General features: G+C 46.2%; 6 protein-coding genes and 2 non-coding genes across 8 annotated transcripts; 6 read left to right on the forward strand and 2 right to left on the reverse strand.

The window, feature by feature from the left end:
- Positions 1-1,237: 1,237 nt before the first annotated feature.
- GGI43DRAFT_414042 (GMC oxidoreductase-domain-containing protein) lies at positions 1,238-3,522 on the forward strand. Its single transcript, XM_083206990.1, has 4 exons — positions 1,238-1,396; positions 1,455-1,724; positions 1,794-3,218; positions 3,296-3,522. Exons 1-4 carry the CDS (start codon positions 1,348-1,350, stop codon positions 3,403-3,405), a joined length of 1,854 nt encoding a protein of 617 aa, XP_083057229.1. The 5' UTR covers positions 1,238-1,347; the 3' UTR covers positions 3,406-3,522.
- On the reverse strand, positions 3,291-4,393 carry GGI43DRAFT_430162 (glycoside hydrolase family 75 protein; the record flags this gene model as incomplete). The annotated part of the gene is made up of 3 exons (XM_083209215.1): positions 3,291-3,825; positions 3,891-4,238; positions 4,295-4,393. 3 exons carry the CDS (start codon positions 4,391-4,393, stop codon positions 3,565-3,567), a joined length of 708 nt encoding a protein of 235 aa, XP_083057230.1. The 3' UTR covers positions 3,291-3,564.
- Positions 4,394-5,384: 991 nt separating this feature from the next.
- On the forward strand, positions 5,385-5,456 carry GGI43DRAFT_t181. Its single transcript has one exon. It is a non-coding gene; the product is annotated as a tRNA-Ala (tRNA).
- Positions 5,457-5,551: 95 nt separating this feature from the next.
- On the forward strand, positions 5,552-5,623 carry GGI43DRAFT_t182. The gene has a single exon. It is a non-coding gene; the product is annotated as a tRNA-Ala (tRNA).
- A 1,143-nt stretch (positions 5,624-6,766) lies between these two features.
- GGI43DRAFT_425041 (MFS general substrate transporter) lies at positions 6,767-8,561 on the forward strand (the record flags this gene model as incomplete). Its single annotated transcript, XM_083208455.1, has 2 exons — positions 6,767-7,051; positions 7,107-8,561. The coding sequence occupies 2 exons, from the start codon at positions 6,767-6,769 to the stop codon at positions 8,559-8,561; spliced, it is 1,740 nt and encodes a 579-aa protein (XP_083057231.1).
- A 345-nt stretch (positions 8,562-8,906) lies between these two features.
- Positions 8,907-12,250, reverse strand: GGI43DRAFT_425043 (major facilitator superfamily domain-containing protein; the record flags this gene model as incomplete). The annotated part of the gene is made up of 2 exons (XM_083208456.1): positions 8,907-10,642; positions 12,211-12,250. The coding sequence occupies 2 exons, from the start codon at positions 12,248-12,250 to the stop codon at positions 8,907-8,909; spliced, it is 1,776 nt and encodes a 591-aa protein (XP_083057232.1).
- Positions 12,251-13,680: 1,430 nt separating this feature from the next.
- GGI43DRAFT_430170 (chitin deacetylase) lies at positions 13,681-15,670 on the forward strand (the record flags this gene model as incomplete). Its single annotated transcript, XM_083209216.1, has 3 exons — positions 13,681-13,895; positions 14,042-14,201; positions 14,269-15,670. The coding sequence occupies 3 exons, from the start codon at positions 13,681-13,683 to the stop codon at positions 15,271-15,273; spliced, it is 1,380 nt and encodes a 459-aa protein (XP_083057233.1). The 3' UTR covers positions 15,274-15,670.
- Positions 15,671-15,991: 321 nt separating this feature from the next.
- Positions 15,992-19,210, forward strand: GGI43DRAFT_195031 (UTP-ammonia ligase). The gene is made up of 15 exons (XM_083199998.1): positions 15,992-16,126; positions 16,211-16,219; positions 16,275-16,321; positions 16,379-16,434; positions 16,488-16,524; positions 16,574-16,602; positions 16,657-16,723; positions 16,780-16,918; positions 16,977-16,984; positions 17,047-17,060; positions 17,194-17,861; positions 17,918-18,134; positions 18,192-18,437; positions 18,514-18,790; positions 18,854-19,210. The coding sequence occupies exons 1-14, from the start codon at positions 16,078-16,080 to the stop codon at positions 18,674-18,676; spliced, it is 1,749 nt and encodes a 582-aa protein (XP_083057234.1). The 5' UTR covers positions 15,992-16,077; the 3' UTR covers positions 18,677-18,790; positions 18,854-19,210.
- The last annotated feature ends 1,090 nt before the right edge of the window (positions 19,211-20,300 follow it).

Consider the following 20,300-nt stretch of genomic DNA (forward strand, 5'->3'; position numbering starts at 1 on the left):
CCCGCACCCGAAAGTGGGCCAACACCCTCAACCCAAATATAGAAGGCTGTGACAGTATCAGCAGCTCCATGGGTCAAGGCTTAGCTGATCATTATGGAGCGTGCATGTGAGCCAATCAAGATTATATGCTTTCCATTTCGGGAAGAGAGTTTTCGATACTTGTTCAACAGTTTGAGACATTGACATGACTGGCGCTGTCCGAGACCGGTATTCTCTGCTTTCAAGTCGTGGCTGTCCATATATGGTTGTTTGTTCTCAATGTTTGTGCAGGCACTTAAAAACATTATCGCCACTATGCAAGTCTCTGATAAGCCTTAGGCGAGCTGTTGGGATCAACGCAATGGTGAGAAATAGGTCCGAGTGAGAGATAGGCCAAAGTGAAAAATAGGGCAATCCTGACAAAGAGGGGATGTGTTAACGTTTGCGGAAAGGTCAGTGTCATTTCTGGGGTGTCTTCCTCAATGTATACTAAATGAATGCCAGCGGGCGTTTTTGTCCCACATCTTAGACGTTGCGGATTTTTCTCCGTGCTACTAAAATTACATATGCTAAGCGACGGCGGCTTGGGCAGAATGTATGGTATGAATTTGGCTAGCAGCATAATAGAAATTGCCATTTGCCAATCACAAAGCCCAGCACCTTCACTAGCAATTCGATATTATGCATGTTGAATTACATAGCCCTTAGGTAATGTCCCATGGCATAATGCAGTATTATAATACGTGTGCTCTTTGAAGCATTTTAAAGTTTAGCTGACCCGCTCTTATCGGCCCAACGTTAGAGACCAGCGAAAGCGACTATAGAGCGTCAGCAACTACGCTTTGCAATACTATGCTATTATAGATACCCAGCGAGTCAGGTCTTTAAGTTTTGCCTATTTTCAGTATTTCCCTTTCAGCATTTCCCTTTTCTGTATAAACCAATGTTCCCACCTTCTACCCCTCTTCGAAATTGTGCTCGCTTGGGTTGTTTCAGCGACAACTTACCCCGCAATTATATCAACTGATATTACCCCAGCTAGCTGCTTGTTGCAGATCCGAACATGTCGGATGCGAGAGCAGGCATCTGCATAAGGCATGCCTTACGGTATCATGGCTTACTGAAAAGGGATTAACAAAAGGCGTAGAGTAATGAACTTGCATGTAGCCAATGAATTCAAATCACACGTGTAATGACGGGTCACCGGGAGGGGTAAGTAATAAGTGCCGATACAATGTTTTTATATATTTGCTTCGTAGCGGCTTCTTTTCTGCCCCTCTCTGCCTGAGTTCCTTCTTGCAGTACTACAAGAAGCAGTTTCCCCAAGTAACACAGTTTATCAAATAAAACACTTGTTAAAAAATCACCATGACTACTCACAAAGCAGGAACAGAATATGACGTTATTCTTGCTGGCGGTGCGTCACTCTATCCCAATTCATATGGCCGTCTGTACTAAGATCTAACATTCTCCAGGTGGCACCGCTGCTTGCATTGTGGCTGGCCGATTGGCTGAAGCAGATCCCAACTTGTCGATCCTTATTGTCGAGCGTGGCACGAATAACCTCAATGATCCCAATGTCGTCAATCCGTCCAGATATCTCACACACCTTACTCCAAACTCCAAAACGACAATTGTCTACAAAGGAAACAAGTCGGAGCATCTCAATGGCCGCGAGCCCCTTGTGCCCTCAGGAGGCATGCTGGGAGGAGGCTCGTCCGTTAATTTCACCATGTATACCCGAGGTAATACTAGAAGAAAAGACGTCATTTTTTTTAATACGGGCTTACTAACATTGGTTTAAAAAAAAACAGCCGCAGGTGTTGATTTTGACTCTTGGAACACCGAAGGATGGGATGCGAAAAGCCTGATACCCTTTGCCAGAAAGCTAGAGACATATCACCATGACCATCCAGATGTGGATAAGTCTGTACATGGCCACGATGGCCCAGTCAATGTGTCTTTTGGTCCCCATAGCGCCAAACGCGTCCAAGACGATTTTATAGCCGGAGCTGCGGCTACTGGCCTTCCTGAAATTACCGATTTGCAAGATTTTACGTCTGTGAATGGAATATCTCGATATCTTCGATATGTTTCGCCTGACGGCAAACGGCAAGACACAGCCCATCGTTATGTCCATCCTCTTATGGCTTCTGGAAAGTACCCCAATCTTCATCTTTTACTCGAGAGCAAAGTCACTCGTGTCATTTTTGAAGGGAACCGAGCTGTGGGCGTGGAATGGGTGCCCAATCCAGATTACCAGCCCCTGGTCAATGGCGTTCAACATGAGCCTTCGATTATTAGAGCAAGAAGACTGGTAGTGGTGTCTTCAGGAGCCCTCGGCACGCCACTTGTTCTCGAGAGGTCAGGAGTTGGCAACGCTGAGCTTCTCAAGAAGCTGGACATTCCTGTCGTCGCAGATGTACCAGGTGTCGGCGAGGAATATCAGGATCACAACTTAATCTTCTATAAGTACAAGACCTCATTGAGGCCTGATGAGACACTCGATGATTTACATAGAGGCCGATTAGACTTCAACGAGGCTCTCAAGGAGAAAAACCCAATACTTGGCTGGAACGCCGTTGATATTGCGGCCAAATTCCGCCCCACGGAGGAAGAAGTAGCGGAGCTGGGTGAAGAATTCCAAGAGCACTGGAATCGTGACTTCAAAGAGCAGAAAACACGGCCATTGATGCTGTTGGCAATTGTCAGCTCTTACCTGGGTGACTACAAGACTTTACCGGAAGAGCAAGAGAATGGTCCTTCTCAGTATATCTCTATCGGTATGTACACGGGATATCCATACGCCCGAGGCGACATCCACATCACTTCCAAAGATGTTGAGGCGCCGCCTTCTTTCAACACTGGTTTCTTCTCCAAGAATGTGGACGTGACGAAGCAAATTTGGGCATATAAGAAGCAGCGAGAAATCTTCCGTCGTGTAAACTCGGTTACTGGTGAAGTTGCCTCGGGACATCCAAGCTTCCCCGAAGGTAGCAAAGCCGGTCTTCGAAAGACCCGCGAAGTTCCAGAGGGTTTCAAATCTCTAGAAGAGAGAAAGGCGCTGCCTCCTATTGAGTATACCAAGGAAGATGATATAGCTATCGAACAACACATCCGGAACGGCATCGAAACTACTTGGCATTCTATCGGAACTTGCAAGATGGCTCCTAGGGAAAAGGGTGGCGTTGTGGACAAGGATCTCAATGTTTACGGCACAGTCGGGCTGAAGATTTGCGGTTCGTATATTCCCTTTTGAACGAGTCTTGGTACTATTCAACCTCTAGTTTTTACAGGACGCTAACCATTTGTATAGATATCTCAATTGCACCCGAGAATGTCAGCGCCAACACAAACAACACGGCACTCATTATTGGAGAAAAGGGAGCAGACATAATAGCCAGGGAGCTTGGACTCTTCAATTAAGGGACAATACTAAAATTATCCGGCTTGGAGTGATTAGCTTGAAGTTTTATGGCATTGACGATTTATCGCTAGCAAGTAGTAAAATTTAACTTGAAAATATCAGTGATCTCTTTTAAAGCTTCTGTATTAATCATCAAGTGGTATTATAAGTATTATTCTCTATGCCTGAAGACCAGCAACAAGGCTATCTCCGAGGCTCTTGATGCTGTTCTCAAAATCTGCCGTATTTCCAGCGTTCCAGTTGGCGCCGTTTGCGCCTGGCACTGCCTGCTGGCCCATGAAGCCAATGTATAAAACGTCCTTAGGATCGTGGCCGTTGTCACCAGTGAGGCCATCATTGGGGAAACAGAGGTTACCCATAGAGATGGCCGATTCACCGGTAGAAGTGAAACCGTTGGTGTCGCCCCAAATTCCGTAAAACTAGCTCAGACGTTAGCACTGTTTCTACTTTTGAAGAATAACCAGAGTAAGTGAGAAGGACTTACGACTTGGTCGTTACAGACGACAGCCATAACACTCAAAGGCTGCATTCCGAACTGCTCGGGCGAAAATGAGGGATCGGCGCCCTCATTTCCAAACACGACATATGGATGAATGTTGGCGTCCAAGTCTTCAATGCCAAAGCTCTGGACAGTGTCCTTGAATGCAGTCTCGCCTTGGCCGCTGGGGTCATTTGAGCAAGCACCAGCAGAGTTGTTGGCACCATCGCAGTCAATGTCCATGTTATCGTAGTTGCCGTCGGATCCCTTTAGGAAGATGGCATTTGGGATATCGCCACAGTAAACGGCGCCGCCCTCGAACGCATCGGATAGAGCATTTTGGCAGTTGCCAGACTATTAAAGACTATGGTGTTAGAGATGATCAGGTTTGTGGACAAGAGGCTATTTACCCGATGGTTATCGTATATTTGTCTCAAGTTATCTGGGAGATCGAAAGCAGAAGTGACGGCGCCAAGGGCGGCGATGGTCAGGAGAGTATTAGGATACATTATGTGATGTTTTTGGAAGTGCGAGACAACAAAGAGAATTGCTGTGGAGAGAGAGAGAAAAGAAGGGCTTGCGTAGGAGAAGCTTATCCTATATATGTTTTTCTGCCCAAACAATTCCTTGCTATTTATGTATTACTCAACGGCCCTTGCGTTGTCGCATCTGTCGACCTTAAAACATCCCATGTTCAGCTAATACAGCTACCCCATAGAAAACAGGCATTTGCTAGAACAGAAGTATTTGAAACCTACCTCGCCCATTCAAAACTCGGTGTCATGCTTCGTATTATTATACGAGGAGCTTCCTAAGGAGGGTCATACTTGACGATCAGGCGATACTAAAACAGGAAGGCCACCCTGATTTTCGAAACAAGACGTGTGGAAGGCCCATCCAACAAAACATTTAAGCTCACTTTTGCGTTAACCTTGTTCATAAGTATCTTTTTTACAGTATGAAGCTAGCTGTTAGTCAGGAGTAAGCCGTGTGGAGACGCCGGCCTTCGCCTTGCTATGCGTGAGACCTGGACAAGTCAGATCCGGCATTGCTCCCGGTGATCGCATATCGGTCCTTTAAATTGAAGGTTAATACCATTTAAGATGCTCAGTAACGTAGTATATGCTTGATCGTTCTTTTGGAAGTTTGTGCTGCGTCATGACTACTCAATGAGGCATGTATAAATGTGCTCTGTAGCGCACCCACCTGATTGAGTCAGGCAAGGTCGATCTCTAATGCGGGCATATTTACACGCTACAGCTGTAAATTGTAGTGCATATGGTGGAAATAACTACGATGCCGGCATGGATATATACAGATACGTCTACAGCTATTCGTCTTCTTCTTACAATGGGTTTCATCTGTCAATTTACGGCACGGAGAAGTTCCGATGAATACATGTATACGACCTAGGCGCGAGAGGTTATGTCTTCGAGTTGAATTCACTCTGGCATAAGCACGCTGTATAAACGGCAATTGACCACCACTCTGTATATAGATGGGCTCGTGGTCTAGGGGTATGATTTTCGCTTCGCATGTGAAAGGTCAGGGGTTCAATTCCCCTCGGGTCCATTCTTTTTGCATTTTTTTCCAGCTTTTTAATATCGTGAGATGTAATCAGTTCGAAACTGTATCAATTGAATTTGCATCAGATTATGTAAGAAAATGGGCTTGTGGTCTAGGGGTATGATTTTCGCTTCGCATGTGAACGGTCAGGGGTTCAATTCCCCTCAAGTCCAGTTAAAGAATCTATCTTTTTGCAGATATCAATCAGAGATATTTTTTTTTCTTCAGCATTTCTAAGCTCAATTATTATGCCATTTACCATTCCACTATTAATCAGATATTGGCAGCAGCTTTCCACGAGACTAATGGCGCCGGCTGACTATACTTACTCTATAAAGCAGTTATAATTTTCGAAGCTGCAGCTCCATACGCTATGATAGTTGGGATAGCACCATTTCAGACGTCATACCGTAAACAGAGGCGGCCATGGCGCTTTTTGCACCATTCATGTCTCGAAATAACATTTATACGCATACAGTACTTTTTTCCAGAGACGACCGTCGTCACAGAGTGGCATTAGTAAACACCCACTTCAGCGATCTCTAGATCGGAGCTATCCGAGTGGCGCCATCTACCCTACGGCTGGGAAGCTATCCTTTCTTCTTGTTTTTGAGAGTTATACCAGCAATAGGTACCTTCGATAAGTACCTCGTAATTTTACAAGTTACTGGTTATCAAGTTTGATTAATTTGTTTATAAGAGAAAAACAAAAGGAGTGATATGCTTTAGAGTTTTTTATTAACGCTTTAAGTTCTGACACAGCATGAAGCCACAAGCCAGTTGACACTGCAGAAAAGAGACCAGCAACAGTAAATCGAAATTTTGGTAGAGGATAGAATATAACTCTATGTATTAATCCTATCCGTCTTCCAATATTTTAACATCTATGATTCTTCAACGTTGGCTGCATATTGAAAGTACGGGAGCTTCCTAATGGCCGAAGTCCGATGCTGACGCTTACGCTTGCCATTAGTCCACTTGGATGGATTTTACAACCAGATCTGCCTAACAGCACGTGCACTACCCCCTGTTTTGTTTTCGTAGCTTAAACAAGTTGTTTCTGTAACAATTTCTTTTCTTTAAGAGAGCATTAGGTATAGGAATTGTGGCCATACGAGGAATCGCAACGGGTACGATGACTGATCATTCGACTCCAGCTAAACCCTAGACTCAAGTTACAACCTATCTCCTGCTATTTCATGCATATTTTGTTATCAATTGAGATTGCTAGTAACGTACATATCCTCGGACTTGCCTCGCTAGTCAGAAGCACTTTCTACAACCTCGATGCGCACTTATTTGGCACATTTTCGACAATGATAGACAGCAACCCCATGGGGTCAGTCGGGCCACAGCCAACAGCTCCCTCGCATGCTGGAATATCTCCTGTACTCCAAGAAGCAGTGCATTGCGATAACAATGACACAAAAGAGGCCTCCACAAGCATATACGTTGCTGGTGAGATAGGCGTTGATAACGATGCCACTGTTGAGTGGCCAGCGAGGAAGAAGCCGCTCAATTTCTATCTCGCTTTTATCGCTATCAACATTGCTTGCTTCATTTTTGCCCTCGACTCTACTAGTCTTTCGGTAGCAATTCCCGTAAGCCACCAATTGAGTAGTTCCTTTTGTCGAGATTTAATGCTAACTTTTCTAGTCTATTGCTGAGCAGCTCCATGGCACGACGCTGCAGTCTTTCTGGGCCGGCATCGCCTTTCTCCTTGCGACCGTCATCACACAACCGTTGTATACAAGCATGTCTGACATATACGGTCGCAAACCTCTTTTCCAATTTGCCTTTTTCTTGTTCACTATTGGATCTATTGTTTTTGGGCTTGCACCTAATATGCCTGCTATAATCAGTGGGCGATTGATTCAAGGTTTAGGAGGCGGAGGTATGGATGTTCTTAGCGAAATCATTGTCGCTGATATGGTCGCACTCAAAGATCGACCTGTTTATCTGGGGCTCATGGCTATCCCTATTGCGGTTGGGAGCATTCTTGGCCCATCTCTAGCTGCAGTCCTCGTCCAATATGCTAGTTGGAGATGGATTGGTTGGATCAATCTTCCGTTTGTTGGCGTTGCATACCCACTTGTGCTCTTTTGCTTAAAGTTGAAACCCATTGACAATCCGTTGATGCAAAGGACAAAACAATTGGATTGGGTAGGAATGGCTATTTTTACCTCAGCGTGCACGCTATTTGTGCTACCACTCACCTGGGGAGGAACACTCTATCCGTGGCGATCTTGGAAGACTTTGCTCCCATTCGTGGTGGGCGGTCTTGGTCTCATAGTGTTTGCTTGGTATGAATCCAAGCCGCTGAGACCCATCATTCCGCATCGCATCTTTCATTCGCGAACCGCTTCAGTGACGCTGGTTGGGGCAATCGTTCATGGGATGCTACTGTTTTCTCTCATGCAGTATCTGCCATTTTTCTATCAGGCTGTCGCGGGCGAGACTCTCATTCATTCTGCGTTGTCATTGCTTCCTACTTGCATTATTTCTGTCTTGGCTGCTGGCTCATCTGCGGCTTTGGTTGGCCCTCTTAAGGGTTATAGATGGGCTATGTGGATATCTTGGATCATCTTAACCGTGGGAGCAGGATTGCTATCTCTACTTAGCGTGTCTTCATCCACAGCTATGAAGTACGGTATCCCTGTCGTATGGGGATTCGGTATTGGTGCTCTCCTTCGGGTGCCTCAGCTACCGATGCAAGCTAGCGTGCCTAAAATCGACGATACTGGTATTGCTATTGGCCTGCTTATGTTTTGTCGCCTGCTCGGCGGTCTCACGGGATTAGCTATCAGCTCAACCATCTTTAGTAACGTGTTTGGGCCTTCCATTTCCAAAATTATTCCCAATCTACCAGCCAATCTCCAGGCACTTGGGGACGCAAACACAGCCATCGGATTTATCCCGAAATTAAGGACAATTGATATCCCATCAGACATGTTGCTATTAATTCGGAAAGCATACTTGGATGCTTTTAGGGCGATTTTCTATACCATGACTGGCCTTAGCGGCCTCGGCTTTTTAATTTCTCTGGGCACGGAAGAGTTATCACTCAACAAGGAGGAGCGTGGCCAGCAGCAATTTGACGAAGATTCATGACGCAGTACTTGAAACGATTTTAATGTTTACTAACGTAATGTATAATAACTGGGCAAGCATATGATGGCCACATCACATTTATAAACTGTAATAATAATTAGTAATAACTTTTCGCTTCTACGAAACATTAGTCTGACTCCTAGTATTTCATAATGAGATTACTCAACGCATTAATCATCATATTTCTTCTTTAATGCTACCGATTACGGAGCACGTACATTATATACAGCTGAGAACCAAAGTGTAACTCCCTCTATCTTCCCGAGCCTGAAAAAAAAACAGCTATATAACTTTTCGAAATCTTTTAAACTCCACTTCTCTCCCATCATTAAACTTTATATATGCTTATTTCTCCGAGTGCTGCTGAGCCTCTTCGGCGTCAGAATCGGAGGTCGAGGCCAAGGTCTGCTCGCCTGTGAGACGAGGGTTGCGAATAGCCAAAGAAAACGCAATGAGAGGAATGCAAATGCAGATACCGGTGATTGTGAGAAGGCGCTGGATATGCTGGTAGGCATCGATAATGGCGTCTCTCTCAGGTGTGCCGGGAGGATAGGGAAGAACGGCTACGAGAGGGTTACCGTAAACTTCAACCGCCAGTGTAGAGTTGATGTTTGCCAGACGATTCTCCAAAGTCTTGGGGAGGAGCTGAGTCCACAAGGCTCCAGACACGGTATTTCCCAAAGCAGATCCAATATTGTAAAGGGCCAAATAGAGACCTGTTATGACGGCCAAGTTTTCATGCTTCAGGCCCACTTGGATGGACGCTTGAGCGGTATAAGGGAAGAGACCGCCAGCAACGCCCAGAACGACCTGAGCACCAATGACACCTGCCCGGCTAGAGCCCGAAACAGATCCACGGTAATGAATGAGGAGTCCAAAAGCTACCATGAACAGACAAGTTCCCATAACGACGAAGATTTTAAGACGACGGACTTTGTAAACCACTATGCCGAGGAGGGCTCCAATAATGACACTGACAAAGGAGTACAGCGACGTAACACGAGTCGCAGTGGTAATTGTAAAGTTGAATGCAACAACCAGGACGGTGTAAAGAAAGTCGCCTTGCATGGTCCACGCAAAGTTGAGGCAGATGGCAATGCCCATGGGAGCCCACACAGATCGGTCCTTCATCAAGGAGAAGGGAACCAGAGGGTGCGGAGCCTTGAGCTCCCACCAGATAAAGAATGGGATGCAGCAAAAGCCAATGACGAGTGGTGCAATGATGTGTGCGGTTTTCCATTCGCCGTGGACTCCGCCAGCCAGCGTGAGGGGCACAAGGATGAGGGCAAACACGGCAATGAGGAGAATGATGCCAATGACATCCAGCAGCCAGAATAGCTCGATGATGAGGTTCTTGAATCCGAGACGCTCAAAGGATGATCGGTAGTTGGCGAGACGGCCCTGCTTCTTAGCGCGGTGTCCCACAACTGAGAGGCTGATGATGAGCGGCAGGGCGCAGACAGGATAGATGATGCACCACATTCCGATGCCCCATTTCCAAGTAGTGACACCCAGAACAGCAGTAGCAATATTGCCGCTGCACCATGTGTTGATGATGAAGGGCAGAGCTGGGATATAGCTGAAGAAGAGACGGGCGCGGGTGGAAGTCAGGTCGGCAATGATGACTTCGACCAAGAGCATGATCATGGTATAGCCAACCTGGTAGATGACATTACCGCCGGCATAGGTCGCCATGTTCGTGGCAGAAGCCTCAATCACCGTGCCAATGACATAGAAGAAGACTGAAACGCAAATCAGTTCAACACGACCAAAGACATCGGCAATCTTGGCGGCCGTGGGCTGGGCCGCCGCCGCAATGACGGCACGGAGGACATTGACGGTAGAGAGTTGAGAGTGGCTGTCGAATGATCCTGTGGCATAGGGCTGGTACGTGTATCTCAGCGTGCCATCGAGGCCATAGCAGTAAGCGACGAGGAAGACGCTGAAGAAGATGAAGTAACGATCAGCTGTGGTGATGGCGCCCGAGATGGCCTCGATACGCGAGACACCAGGCGACTTGATGTTCCTGGCCAGATCAGCGGCAGATTGGTCTGGGTTTTGCTCATGACCGTTGAAAACGACTGGATCAGCGGCCTTTTCCGCGTCAGAGACCGTGGTAGACATTGTGACGATGGTAAAGGAATAAAGACGCAAAGAAGAACAATGACGGTGGCACTTGCAAGTGGCGCCGTGAAGATCTTTCCGAACCCAGCGGCTCTCTCTTTGTCAGAGCAGAGACAATGAGAGCGATAACGCCGGTTAGTGATCAGCAACGATCGCACAAGGCCGGATTCTCTCGAAAAGTTCCGGATGCGGACTTGGATGCATGTGCATGTGCATATGCAAGTGGGAGGCAGGGGCGTCCTCTCGGTCTCTACGGCTGTGACACAAGTTATATATTCGTTTTCTAGCGCAACCCAAACGCGTCTGCCTGATCCGATCGATTAGATTAAGAGAGGCGAGAAAAATCGGCGCAATGGTGGCCCGAAAGAGTCAAGATGGAAAATTAGCTTGATCAATGGCTTTATCTGATGATCAGATTAAAGCGGGTCGAGATGGAGCAGAGAGAGAAAAAACTTCATCTAGAGAGCCCCGACCAAACAAATCTATCGGCCGTCGTTGCCAAGTCTGGCTAATGAGGATTTCAATCCTGGTTTTGTGTGGCACGACTCGAAGCCGGGGGGTCCAGCAGAAGGGTTACTGTTCTTTAGCAGCCAATCGCATAAAGAATCCGAATGCCGTACGGTGGTCCGTCGTTTGTATTACGAGTACGATGAAGATGTTGGGGTCCAGATCCTCTGCTGGTGGCGAGGGAAAGGAAAGGTTGAAATCATGTTGCGAGAGGTTCTCTTGTAAGTCAGTGGCTTGCGAGTAAGGAATGAGGCAGCGAGAGAATCAAGAGCCACAGAGCAATGTGTAACTTTAAACGCGAGTTTTCAGATCGTACTTATAAAGTACATGCACATAGGCGCTGGATTGGATTTTTTTCGGTGCCTTTTCGCTCTTTCAAGTGGCTTCTCGCCTACAGTTAACCTGGCCTGGTTTGGCTTGGCTCTCTGGATTCTTCTCTTTCTCTTATATCCTTTTCTTTCAAAATTTTCTCTCAGCCCACTTCATCGCCAAGTCTCACCGAACAGTTCCATGGACCCAGGCCCTTCCAGCCTTTTTACCGGAAGGATCCGCACGCTGCCGGAGCCACGAAATCCATCTTGGAGGGGCGGCATGAGCACATTTTCGCATCGTGGCGCTCGGTGGCGGCCATGAAGCTTCCATTGCTATTCCACACACGAGAATCCATCACAAAAGCCGTAGCAAAAGCCGCACTGATAACAAAGCCCGCAGCAACAGCCCATGACACAAGAGTTCAAGCCTAGGCTGCGTCGATACAGGGTTGAGGCGCGCTAGAGAGTTTCCTTCTCGGAGCTTTTGGCGCCACAAAATCACTAGTGCAATGGCTCTTTTCGCATCCGGAAGCTCTGCGATGGGCCGACTAGATAATTCGGAAGCTCTGCAGCTTGAGCAGTGAAATTAGGTGAGCCGTAGACGCCCACAACCCGAGACGGCGAGGAATTTGGACCGATAACCCGAGAAAGCAATCATGGGGGGATATTCATAAGTTATTCAGCAATTGTGCTGTTTTTAGAACTACTATCCCAGTAATCGTCTTGCTGTGCTGCGTTTAACGACATGTACCTGCATATCGAAATGAATGCGCGCATCATCACGTCCGAGAATCCCTGCAAAGAAGTTGCTTACTTGGTAGTTCCACATCTCGCCATTGAGAGAAACTAACGGGATCGACCGTTGGTACCCTAATCTGTGGCTTGCTTCACCTTGATACTGTAAGCTGTTGCTGGCCATCCTAGAAGGGTAGGTGATCTGATGAATCGAGTTTAATTACTATGGCTGTCACTAGATCGTCACCTTGAATGTCACTACCATGTCCATTCGCTGCCGTTTTGTTGGGCTATTGGCTGGCCTTCGGTTAAGCATACGAGAAACTATGATTTGAGCCCACTATGCACGCATGTACCGATGCCCCCTGCGAATTCGTTGTGTTTGCGCCAATCAAAGTCTGTTCCGACTGTGTTTTGTAGTACGGTGATGTATTCTTTTCTACTTACTCCATGCTGGATTCTTAGTATTCAATACGAAACGCGCCACATTCACTACTTTAACTACCTCCATCTATAAATGGCTATTGCTAATCTGCGACTCTAACAATGACCCTTCCACATATAAATGCGTGTATTTGGCTCTGGCCAAAGCTGGAAACTTATACTCAATAATTGAATGGGTTTGATATATCATATTGCAGCAAATATTTCAGAGCATAAGACAACAATCGAAGGTTTAGGCATTCAGACCCAGGTAGCTCACTAGTAGTTAACTTTGTTGTTAGGAGCATCTTCATCATGGTTTTCATACTAGACTTTTGTACAAAGTTACCAAGTTAATGTTGAGTATATGTAGAATCTGACCACCATATTGGCCCTGGTCTCTCTGAAAGGCTTACTGCAATACTTGTCTAGAGGCTTGGTATTTGATCGGGACATCTTGTTGCTCCGCGGTGACGTTATTGTCCATGATACTTAGTAAATTGAGCCTTTTGATACTTGAGCAACGAGGCGGGTATATCGGCATTCTCAGCTTGCACTGCGTTTCCACGTTGCAGGACACGTATGCCACTAATGCAGGGGATATCGAAGAGCATACGAGGCGTCTAATGGGAAATTTCTCTTTCCACAGCACTAATATGTTATCTAAGTGACTTTCTAATTCTGATACTGGGTCCTCAACAAACCCTTTTGTTACCCATCTTCTAGCCTTCAGTAGGATAAAACTCTAGATGCCACAATTCTTCCTTTAAGTATCTTATATACATTGCCAATATCAGCGGTTTGAATATGGTTGGGTCATAGCCGAACTGCCCCCAACTCACTGGGTATGGGTTCTTCATATGTACCCCATCACTTCATATATAGTTTTATTACTTGAATAAGGGAAATTTGCGTCTTATTTTTTGGTCCTTTTTTCTTTTCTTTCTTTCTTCCTTCCTCCCTTTTACCCATTTGTTGAATAACTGAGTGCTATAGCCTATTGTGTCATGGTATTCAACATGCTTCGCCGCAGCTTCATTCTCAGCACGTCGCTTGCGACTATTTGGGTCACGGTCGCTCAAGCAGTCTACACATCGCGTTTGGAGAATAATACTAATGCTTCAAATCACTTGGCTTCACAGGTAGAGAAACGCTTTCCGAAGTCCGAAGACGGTCGCTGTGGTGTTAATTTTGGCACTAGCTGCGAGAATGACGAGTGCTGCTCTTCTGAGGGGTACGTGATAGCTCTTAACATTGTGTAGAATTGCTGAAAAATGCTAATTGCAAATTTCTTCCAATAAGGTGGTGTGGAAAGGGATACCTATATTGTTCTGCTCCCGCATGCCAGCTTGAGTATGGCCCTTCCTGCGATGCGAACAGGCGGCCAGATGGAGAAAACACTGAAGATTGGCCACGCCCTCATGTAGGCGATGTGCCGTATGGGAAAGCTATTTTCCACTGCAAGCAACCTGGCACCGTTGCACTGACCTTCGATGATGGCCCGTGGAAGTATACTGAAGAATTGCTCGATGTGCTAGAGGTTCGTCTGCTATCATCGCGCAAGCATAGAGTATCTTAACAATCAAATACTCATTCATCACCTTTAGGAGTATAATGTCAAGGCTACGTTCTTTATTACAGGCCGAAATCTCGGCAAAGGAGCCATCAATGACCCTGAGACTGATTGGCCGCGCCTTATCCACCGGATGAAGGCAGATGGCCACCAAATCGCCAGCCACACCTGGTCTCATCAGCGTCTTCCTACGCTTAGCAGGTCTCTTCTCCGCCAACAGATGGTTTATAATGAGATTGCCATTGCCGATATCCTTGGATTCTTTCCAACTTATATGCGACCACCTTACTCTGCTAGTAATGAGGACGTGGACAAATGGCTCGGCGAATTAGGATATCATGTCACATACTTCGATCTGGACACAGAGGGCTATCTACACGATAGCGAAGAAGAAATTGAAGTTTCTAAAGATATTGTTGACAAAGCCTTTAGAGACATAGACTCAATGGATGAAAGCTACCTGCACATTGAGCATGACACAGTATACGAAACGGTGTCTACTCTGGTCGCATATACAATCGAAGCTCTCTATCATGCTGGATTCAAAGCAGTAACCGTAGGCCAGTGTCTGGATGATCCAGACCAAAATTGGTATCGCTGGCCAGACCATGAGAATAAGAAGCGTTCAGTTGGAGGATTGGAAGAGGGCACTGTTGAGCCTTTTAACCAGACTTGGCGCGCCTCGAATCACACGAATGAAACTTCCGCCGACACTCGTTCTGAGCTCAATCAGTCTCGTCATTCGTACAAGCAAGCCAGCTTAGGATCTTTCAAGCCTCAGCCGTTGGAGAAACGATCTCGCCTGACACTTGATCAAGCTTTCTCTCCCCCCTACAGTCGTCTGTTTGGTAGATCTTTTCCTCCTCGCCACCTGCCATTTACTGCGACTGGCCGCTGCGGTCCTGATTTTAGCAATGCTACGTGCGCTGGCCAAAAGACTGAGAAATGCTGCTCAAAGTCGGGCTGGTGCGGATCTACTGAAGCCCATTGCCTCAGTGGCTGCCAGGAGAAGTTTGGCAGCTGCGGGGCGTTGAACTAGGATTTTTTTTCGCTTTCTTGTTTTGCTATCTCTGCTTTTTGATTGAAGGGGTTTCATCTAATAATTTGTTCATCGGTGTGTTGATGACATGGTTTTTTATTTAATTTTAATGCCAGTTGTTTTATTCATTTGGAGTATACTATTCAAGAGATATAATGGAATATCTTTTAATATTTTTTTACCAGTGTTGTTATCGGGTATGTGCTGCTGCTGGTTGTAAAAGAGCCAGCAAGTACATAAGATAAGGTATTAGCAGATGTGTACTCCGTAGATCCCTAGTTGTTTCCATCTCCCTCCCGTCGTATGAGGAATATCCGTATATACCTACCTATCTAATAAATCTAATCCAAGTATCAAGATCTAGATAAGTGCTCGGCCTAAAATTACATGATTCATGAGTCGTCATTATTTATCTGCTATGGTGGCTGTCACATGGCTGAGACTGAAAATATTGATGTCTTATCAGCGATAAGACAATCGCTAAGATGCGCTAAAGCTGCCGCTAGAAGGTTGTGCTCGTGCATGTATCTACGCGGCACGCTACAGTGAGAGAGTACGCTGCCAGCTGCAGTGAAAGCGGTAGTGGAGCAAAGTACCAGTTAACAGCAGCAGTGACATCGAGGCCTCTGCGCGTATTAAGCTTTTTCCGGATTAGACCGTCGCCACCCCGCTTTTATTTTTCTTTCGTAGATACGCCAAAGATTTTTTTCTTCTTCTAGAAACTCGTGTCTCAGAAAAGATTGATAGCGATATCTTTTCATCAATACTCAAGTTCCTAGACTATCCGAATAGCAAGCTGCCAATATGCGTGTCGTTCTAGTCAGCGGTGGTGTCATTTCCGGCGTGGGCAAGGGTAAGCATGTCCTGTTGAAACATCACCTTGACATGTGAGATCATCAACTATTCTGAACCCATGTGCTGACTTGTGAACCATTAGGCATTATTGGTATGGCTATTAGTGAATCTAAATGGGATTTGCAGCTTATTAACGGCATGAATAGCCAGCAGCGCCGGACTTCTCCTCAAGACTATGGGTCTTCGAGTTACAGTATGATGCTGCGAGACGATCCATTTTCTCATCTGTTACTTACGCCATGGTTTACAGGCCCTGAAAATTGACCCCTACCTGAACACAGACGCTGGACTGCTCAACCCTCTAGAGTGAGATTAACGAAGTCACGTTTGTTGCGAATGAAGCTAACGGAATCGTTTAGACACGGAGAATGCTTTGTTCTGGCTGACGGCGGAGAGGTAGGACAAGATGGTGCGAATCATTGACGCTTGATGCTGACTCTTTCAGACCGACTTGGATCTTGGAAACTACGAGAGGTAAGCTTCGGTTTATTTTTACCTCAGGGAAAACGTTTCTGACAGTGTCGTCAGATATCTTGGCATCCAGCTTAGCAATGAAAGCAACATGACGACTGGCAAAATCTACAAACTCGTCATCGTAAGAGATCACCACATACGACTTGCAAACAGCCAGCAGATGCTAACATCCTCCAGGACAAGGAGAGACGTGGAGACTATCTGGGCAAGACTGTCCAAGTCGTACCCCATGTCACCGATCAGATTCAGGAGTGGGTTGAGCGAGTCGCCAAGATCCCGGTCGATAGCTCGGGAGAGGAGCCAGATGTTTGCATTAGTATGTATTGACGAAAAATATTGCGTGTGTGACGATAGTGCTGACTTATCTTCTCTAGTTGAGTTGGTACGTTTTCCTAGAATATTATCTGAAGTACAGTAATTCGATTCTAACTGTTGAGCTTTCAGGGTGGAACCGTTGGGTATGTAACTGTCTCCCACCAGCTCGATGCTTCTCGCATCTTTGTTTCAATTCTTGCCGCCCATGGTGTTCCCAACATTCTGTCCACTTGCACGAAAACAACTGTCGGAAGCAGCCAGCTAACGCTCCAACAGTGACATCGAATCCGCACCTTTCATCGAAGCCCTTGTCCAGTTGCAGCACAGACTCGGCCGAGAGAATTTCTTCAGCATTGCAGTATCATATGTGCCGATCATCAATGGAGAGGAGAAGACCAAGCCAACTCAGCACGCCGTCAAATCAATGCGTAGCGCCGGTTTGATTCCTGACATGGTTGCCTGCCGTTGCGAACGATCCCTCGACGAAGACACTATCCGAAAGGTCGCTCGAAGCTGCCAGGTTCAATACGAACAAGTCATCGGTGTACGAGACATGGATACTATTTATCAGGTTCCTATGCTGCTTGAACAGGAGGGCCTGCTTAAACTCCTTCAGAAGGGTTTGGCTCTTGATAAGCTCAGCCTGTCTCCGGCTCAAATCACCCAAGGCCAGAACCTGTGGGGTCTCTGGAAGAAGACTGTTATCCCCGAGCACCACCTCGAGCCTGTCAACATCGCATTGGTAGGCAAATACGTCACCCTTGACGATGCGTACCTGAGTGTGCGAAAATCACTTGAGCATTCGGCCATGCGATGCAAGCGCAAGCTGAACCTCATTCCTGTGGATTCTGAGCATCTGGAAAAAGAAATGCAGACGGCGGATCCTATCAAATTTCACAACGCCTGGAAGGCCGTTTGCGAGGCTAATGGAGTCATTGTTCCCGGTAAGTAATCCAAGGCTCAATATACCGACAATGAAGCTTACGTGGATGTGGTTTAGGTGGCTTCGGCTCAAGAGGAATTGAGGGGATGATTGAGGCCACTAAGTGGGCTCGTGAGCGCAAGGTGCCTTTCCTTGGCATTTGCCTGGGTCTCCAGGTGGCCGTCCAAGAATATGCTCGCAACATTCTTGGATACAAGCACGCCACCTCCGAAGAGGTTTCAGGTGCTCTTGCAGAGCACCGCTTCGTCATCTTCATGCCCGAAGGATCCAAAGAGTAAGATGAACTGCCATTCTTCAAAAGAGGCGTAAACGCTAACATTTTCTTTTCCAGGCAAATGGGAGGCACCATGAGACTTGGCACTCGCACAACTCACTTTAAGCCTGGCACCGAATGGAGCAAGCTCCGAGCCATGTACGAGGGCGCCGAAGTTGTTGAGGAGCGCCACCGACATCGCTATGAGGTTAACCCCGAATACATCGACGAGCTTGAGAAGGGCGGCCTTTCCATCACGTCTCTTGACGATCAAGGAGTGCGAGTCGAGACCATTGAGATCAAGGATCATCCTTTCTTTGTTGGGTAAGCAACGCGAGCAACAGTCTGGCTCAGGAAACTTGTCCGCAAAAAAAGAAAACGTGCTAATTTTGTTAAACAGATTACAAGCTCATCCCGAACTCACCAGCAAGGTCCTGGCCCCCTCTCCCCCATTCCTCGGATTCGTGGCGGCCAGCTCAGGATGCCTCGACCAAATCACCCAAGAAATAAACCATAAGAAGGATGGACTGGTGAATGGAACTAGTGCCGCTTCCCACTTTTAAAGTAGCAGGCTGCTGTAGACCGCAGATCATAGACACGCATTTAATCAATTTATAAATCGCAGGGCATGTAGGACATATAGACGGTCCGTCTGATAAGACAACCAACGGCGCCAGGTAGGCACCCCTAAACAATCCTGAATACTCTGTGTATAATCGCACTCGCTAACTGGGACACAGGTCATCATCGATTTTTTTTAACCGTTTTTATTTATTTTGGAGAGATTTTTAAGTGGCGTACTTGCGGGTTGAAGATGGGAGAACTGCGCAACAGATCCAGCAATATATTGGCATCGAAAACCGCATTTGAATGCACATCATACAAGCATGAAGATTCTATAGAGTGGAGTCGCCAAACAGCATCAAAATTCTATTCGGCTTCAGAGCTTAGTCTCAACTAGGTTGGACTGAGCTTTCTGGGAGCATCGCCATACTCGCACTGCTAAACTGGGACGGAATATCTGCTTTTTGTATTTGTACAGGATAGAATTTGTGATATAGGCTATTTAATGCGAAAATAATTATTTATTTACAGTTGTGCTCGAGTGCGCAGCGTCTACGGCATATGCGGGGTCAATCCTTTGCTAAGATGCGCCGCTAGATTGCTGAGGCCGAGTTTTGAGGATCTCGAAGTGGCATCTTACTCTTTTTTTTTTTTTTTTTTTTTTTTGGCTCTCTCTGCCTTGAACTCATTCTTGTCCTAATGACAGCCCACGATGCTAGAAAGAGACATCTGACGAACATGAGCATGCGACAAGCTATCTTTTCACTATAATGGCTTTCAAAAACTTAACAATAGCACAATAAGTCTCTATGCATTATATGGCACGACTTGTTAAGGAAAAATTACTTGCCACTCAGTTAGTCAACTCAGACAACCAAGAACATTCAAGTAAAAAATGCATCGAAGTTGACATTGCAAGGCCATGTGTCTCCATTTTGAATTTCTCCATTTTGACGCCTGGATCTTCAAGAAATGGTTTGACTTCGAGGCTGCTTGGTTTAAGAATCTCTTCTGTGTTGCAAATAGCAGTATTACGTACAGCTTATTCAAGCTCAATCTGCGCAGTAGTGTATTCGCATACCGATAGCATTAGCCCGTTAGATATAGACGCCTCTGCGATACAGCCTAGTCCCCGAGTATTGAAATGGCACAAACTTACTTCATAAAATATACGCTGATTCCATAATTAAATTCCGTATAGAGCAGTGAGTTCCAGTCTGGTAAAAAGCAATTACCGCATGCTGTATATGGACTTGGATAATCCAGTTTTTAGACCTAAATGTAGAAAGCTAGGCTTAAATGCCATGAGTTTTGAGTCGGTTTGGGAAGTCGTCAAATGCCTAAATAGGAAAGTGATTTCTCTTGAATGCTAGACGCGGGAAAACTTGCCAATCAACCCCCGAGCCATTTATTCTTACACGGGAATTATCACAGAGTACAAGCTTATCATTTGCTCCGTGTCTCGTCGGGAAACAATGCTACTGATCATGCAGTGGGCAAGTCGCTAATTTTTCTCAAGTCTCAGTATCTCATCACCAGCAAGTCGCTAATTTTTCTCAAGTCTCAATATCTCATCACCCTGCTCGGATATCGCTCCCTAGCACTGTCAAACGGTATCACATG

Source organism: Trichoderma evansii, assembly GCF_050947405.1.
Source record: "Trichoderma evansii strain SZMC 28006 chromosome Unknown GGI43scaffold_22, whole genome shotgun sequence".
Lineage (NCBI taxonomy): Eukaryota > Fungi > Ascomycota > Sordariomycetes > Hypocreales > Hypocreaceae > Trichoderma > Trichoderma evansii.

What these genes read in the sequence shown, in the direction of transcription:
- GGI43DRAFT_414042 (XM_083206990.1), top strand. Translation starts at nt 1,348, where the DNA reads ATGACTACTCACAAAGCAGGAACAGAATATGACGTTATTCTTGCTGGC. An exon ending in TGACGTTATTCTTGCTGGCG is followed by an intron (nt 1,397 to 1,454) that starts GTGCGTCACTCT and finishes AACATTCTCCAG; the next exon opens with GTGGCACCGCTGCTTGCATT. An exon ending in AGTCGGGCTGAAGATTTGCG is followed by an intron (nt 3,219 to 3,295) that starts GTTCGTATATTC and finishes CCATTTGTATAG; the next exon opens with ATATCTCAATTGCACCCGAG.
- GGI43DRAFT_195031 (XM_083199998.1), top strand. Translation starts at nt 16,078, where the DNA reads ATGCGTGTCGTTCTAGTCAGCGGTGGTGTCATTTCCGGCGTGGGCAAG. An exon ending in GGACTGCTCAACCCTCTAGA is followed by an intron (nt 16,435 to 16,487) that starts GTGAGATTAACG and finishes GGAATCGTTTAG; the next exon opens with ACACGGAGAATGCTTTGTTC. An exon ending in TTCTGGCTGACGGCGGAGAG is followed by an intron (nt 16,525 to 16,573) that starts GTAGGACAAGAT and finishes TGACTCTTTCAG; the next exon opens with ACCGACTTGGATCTTGGAAA.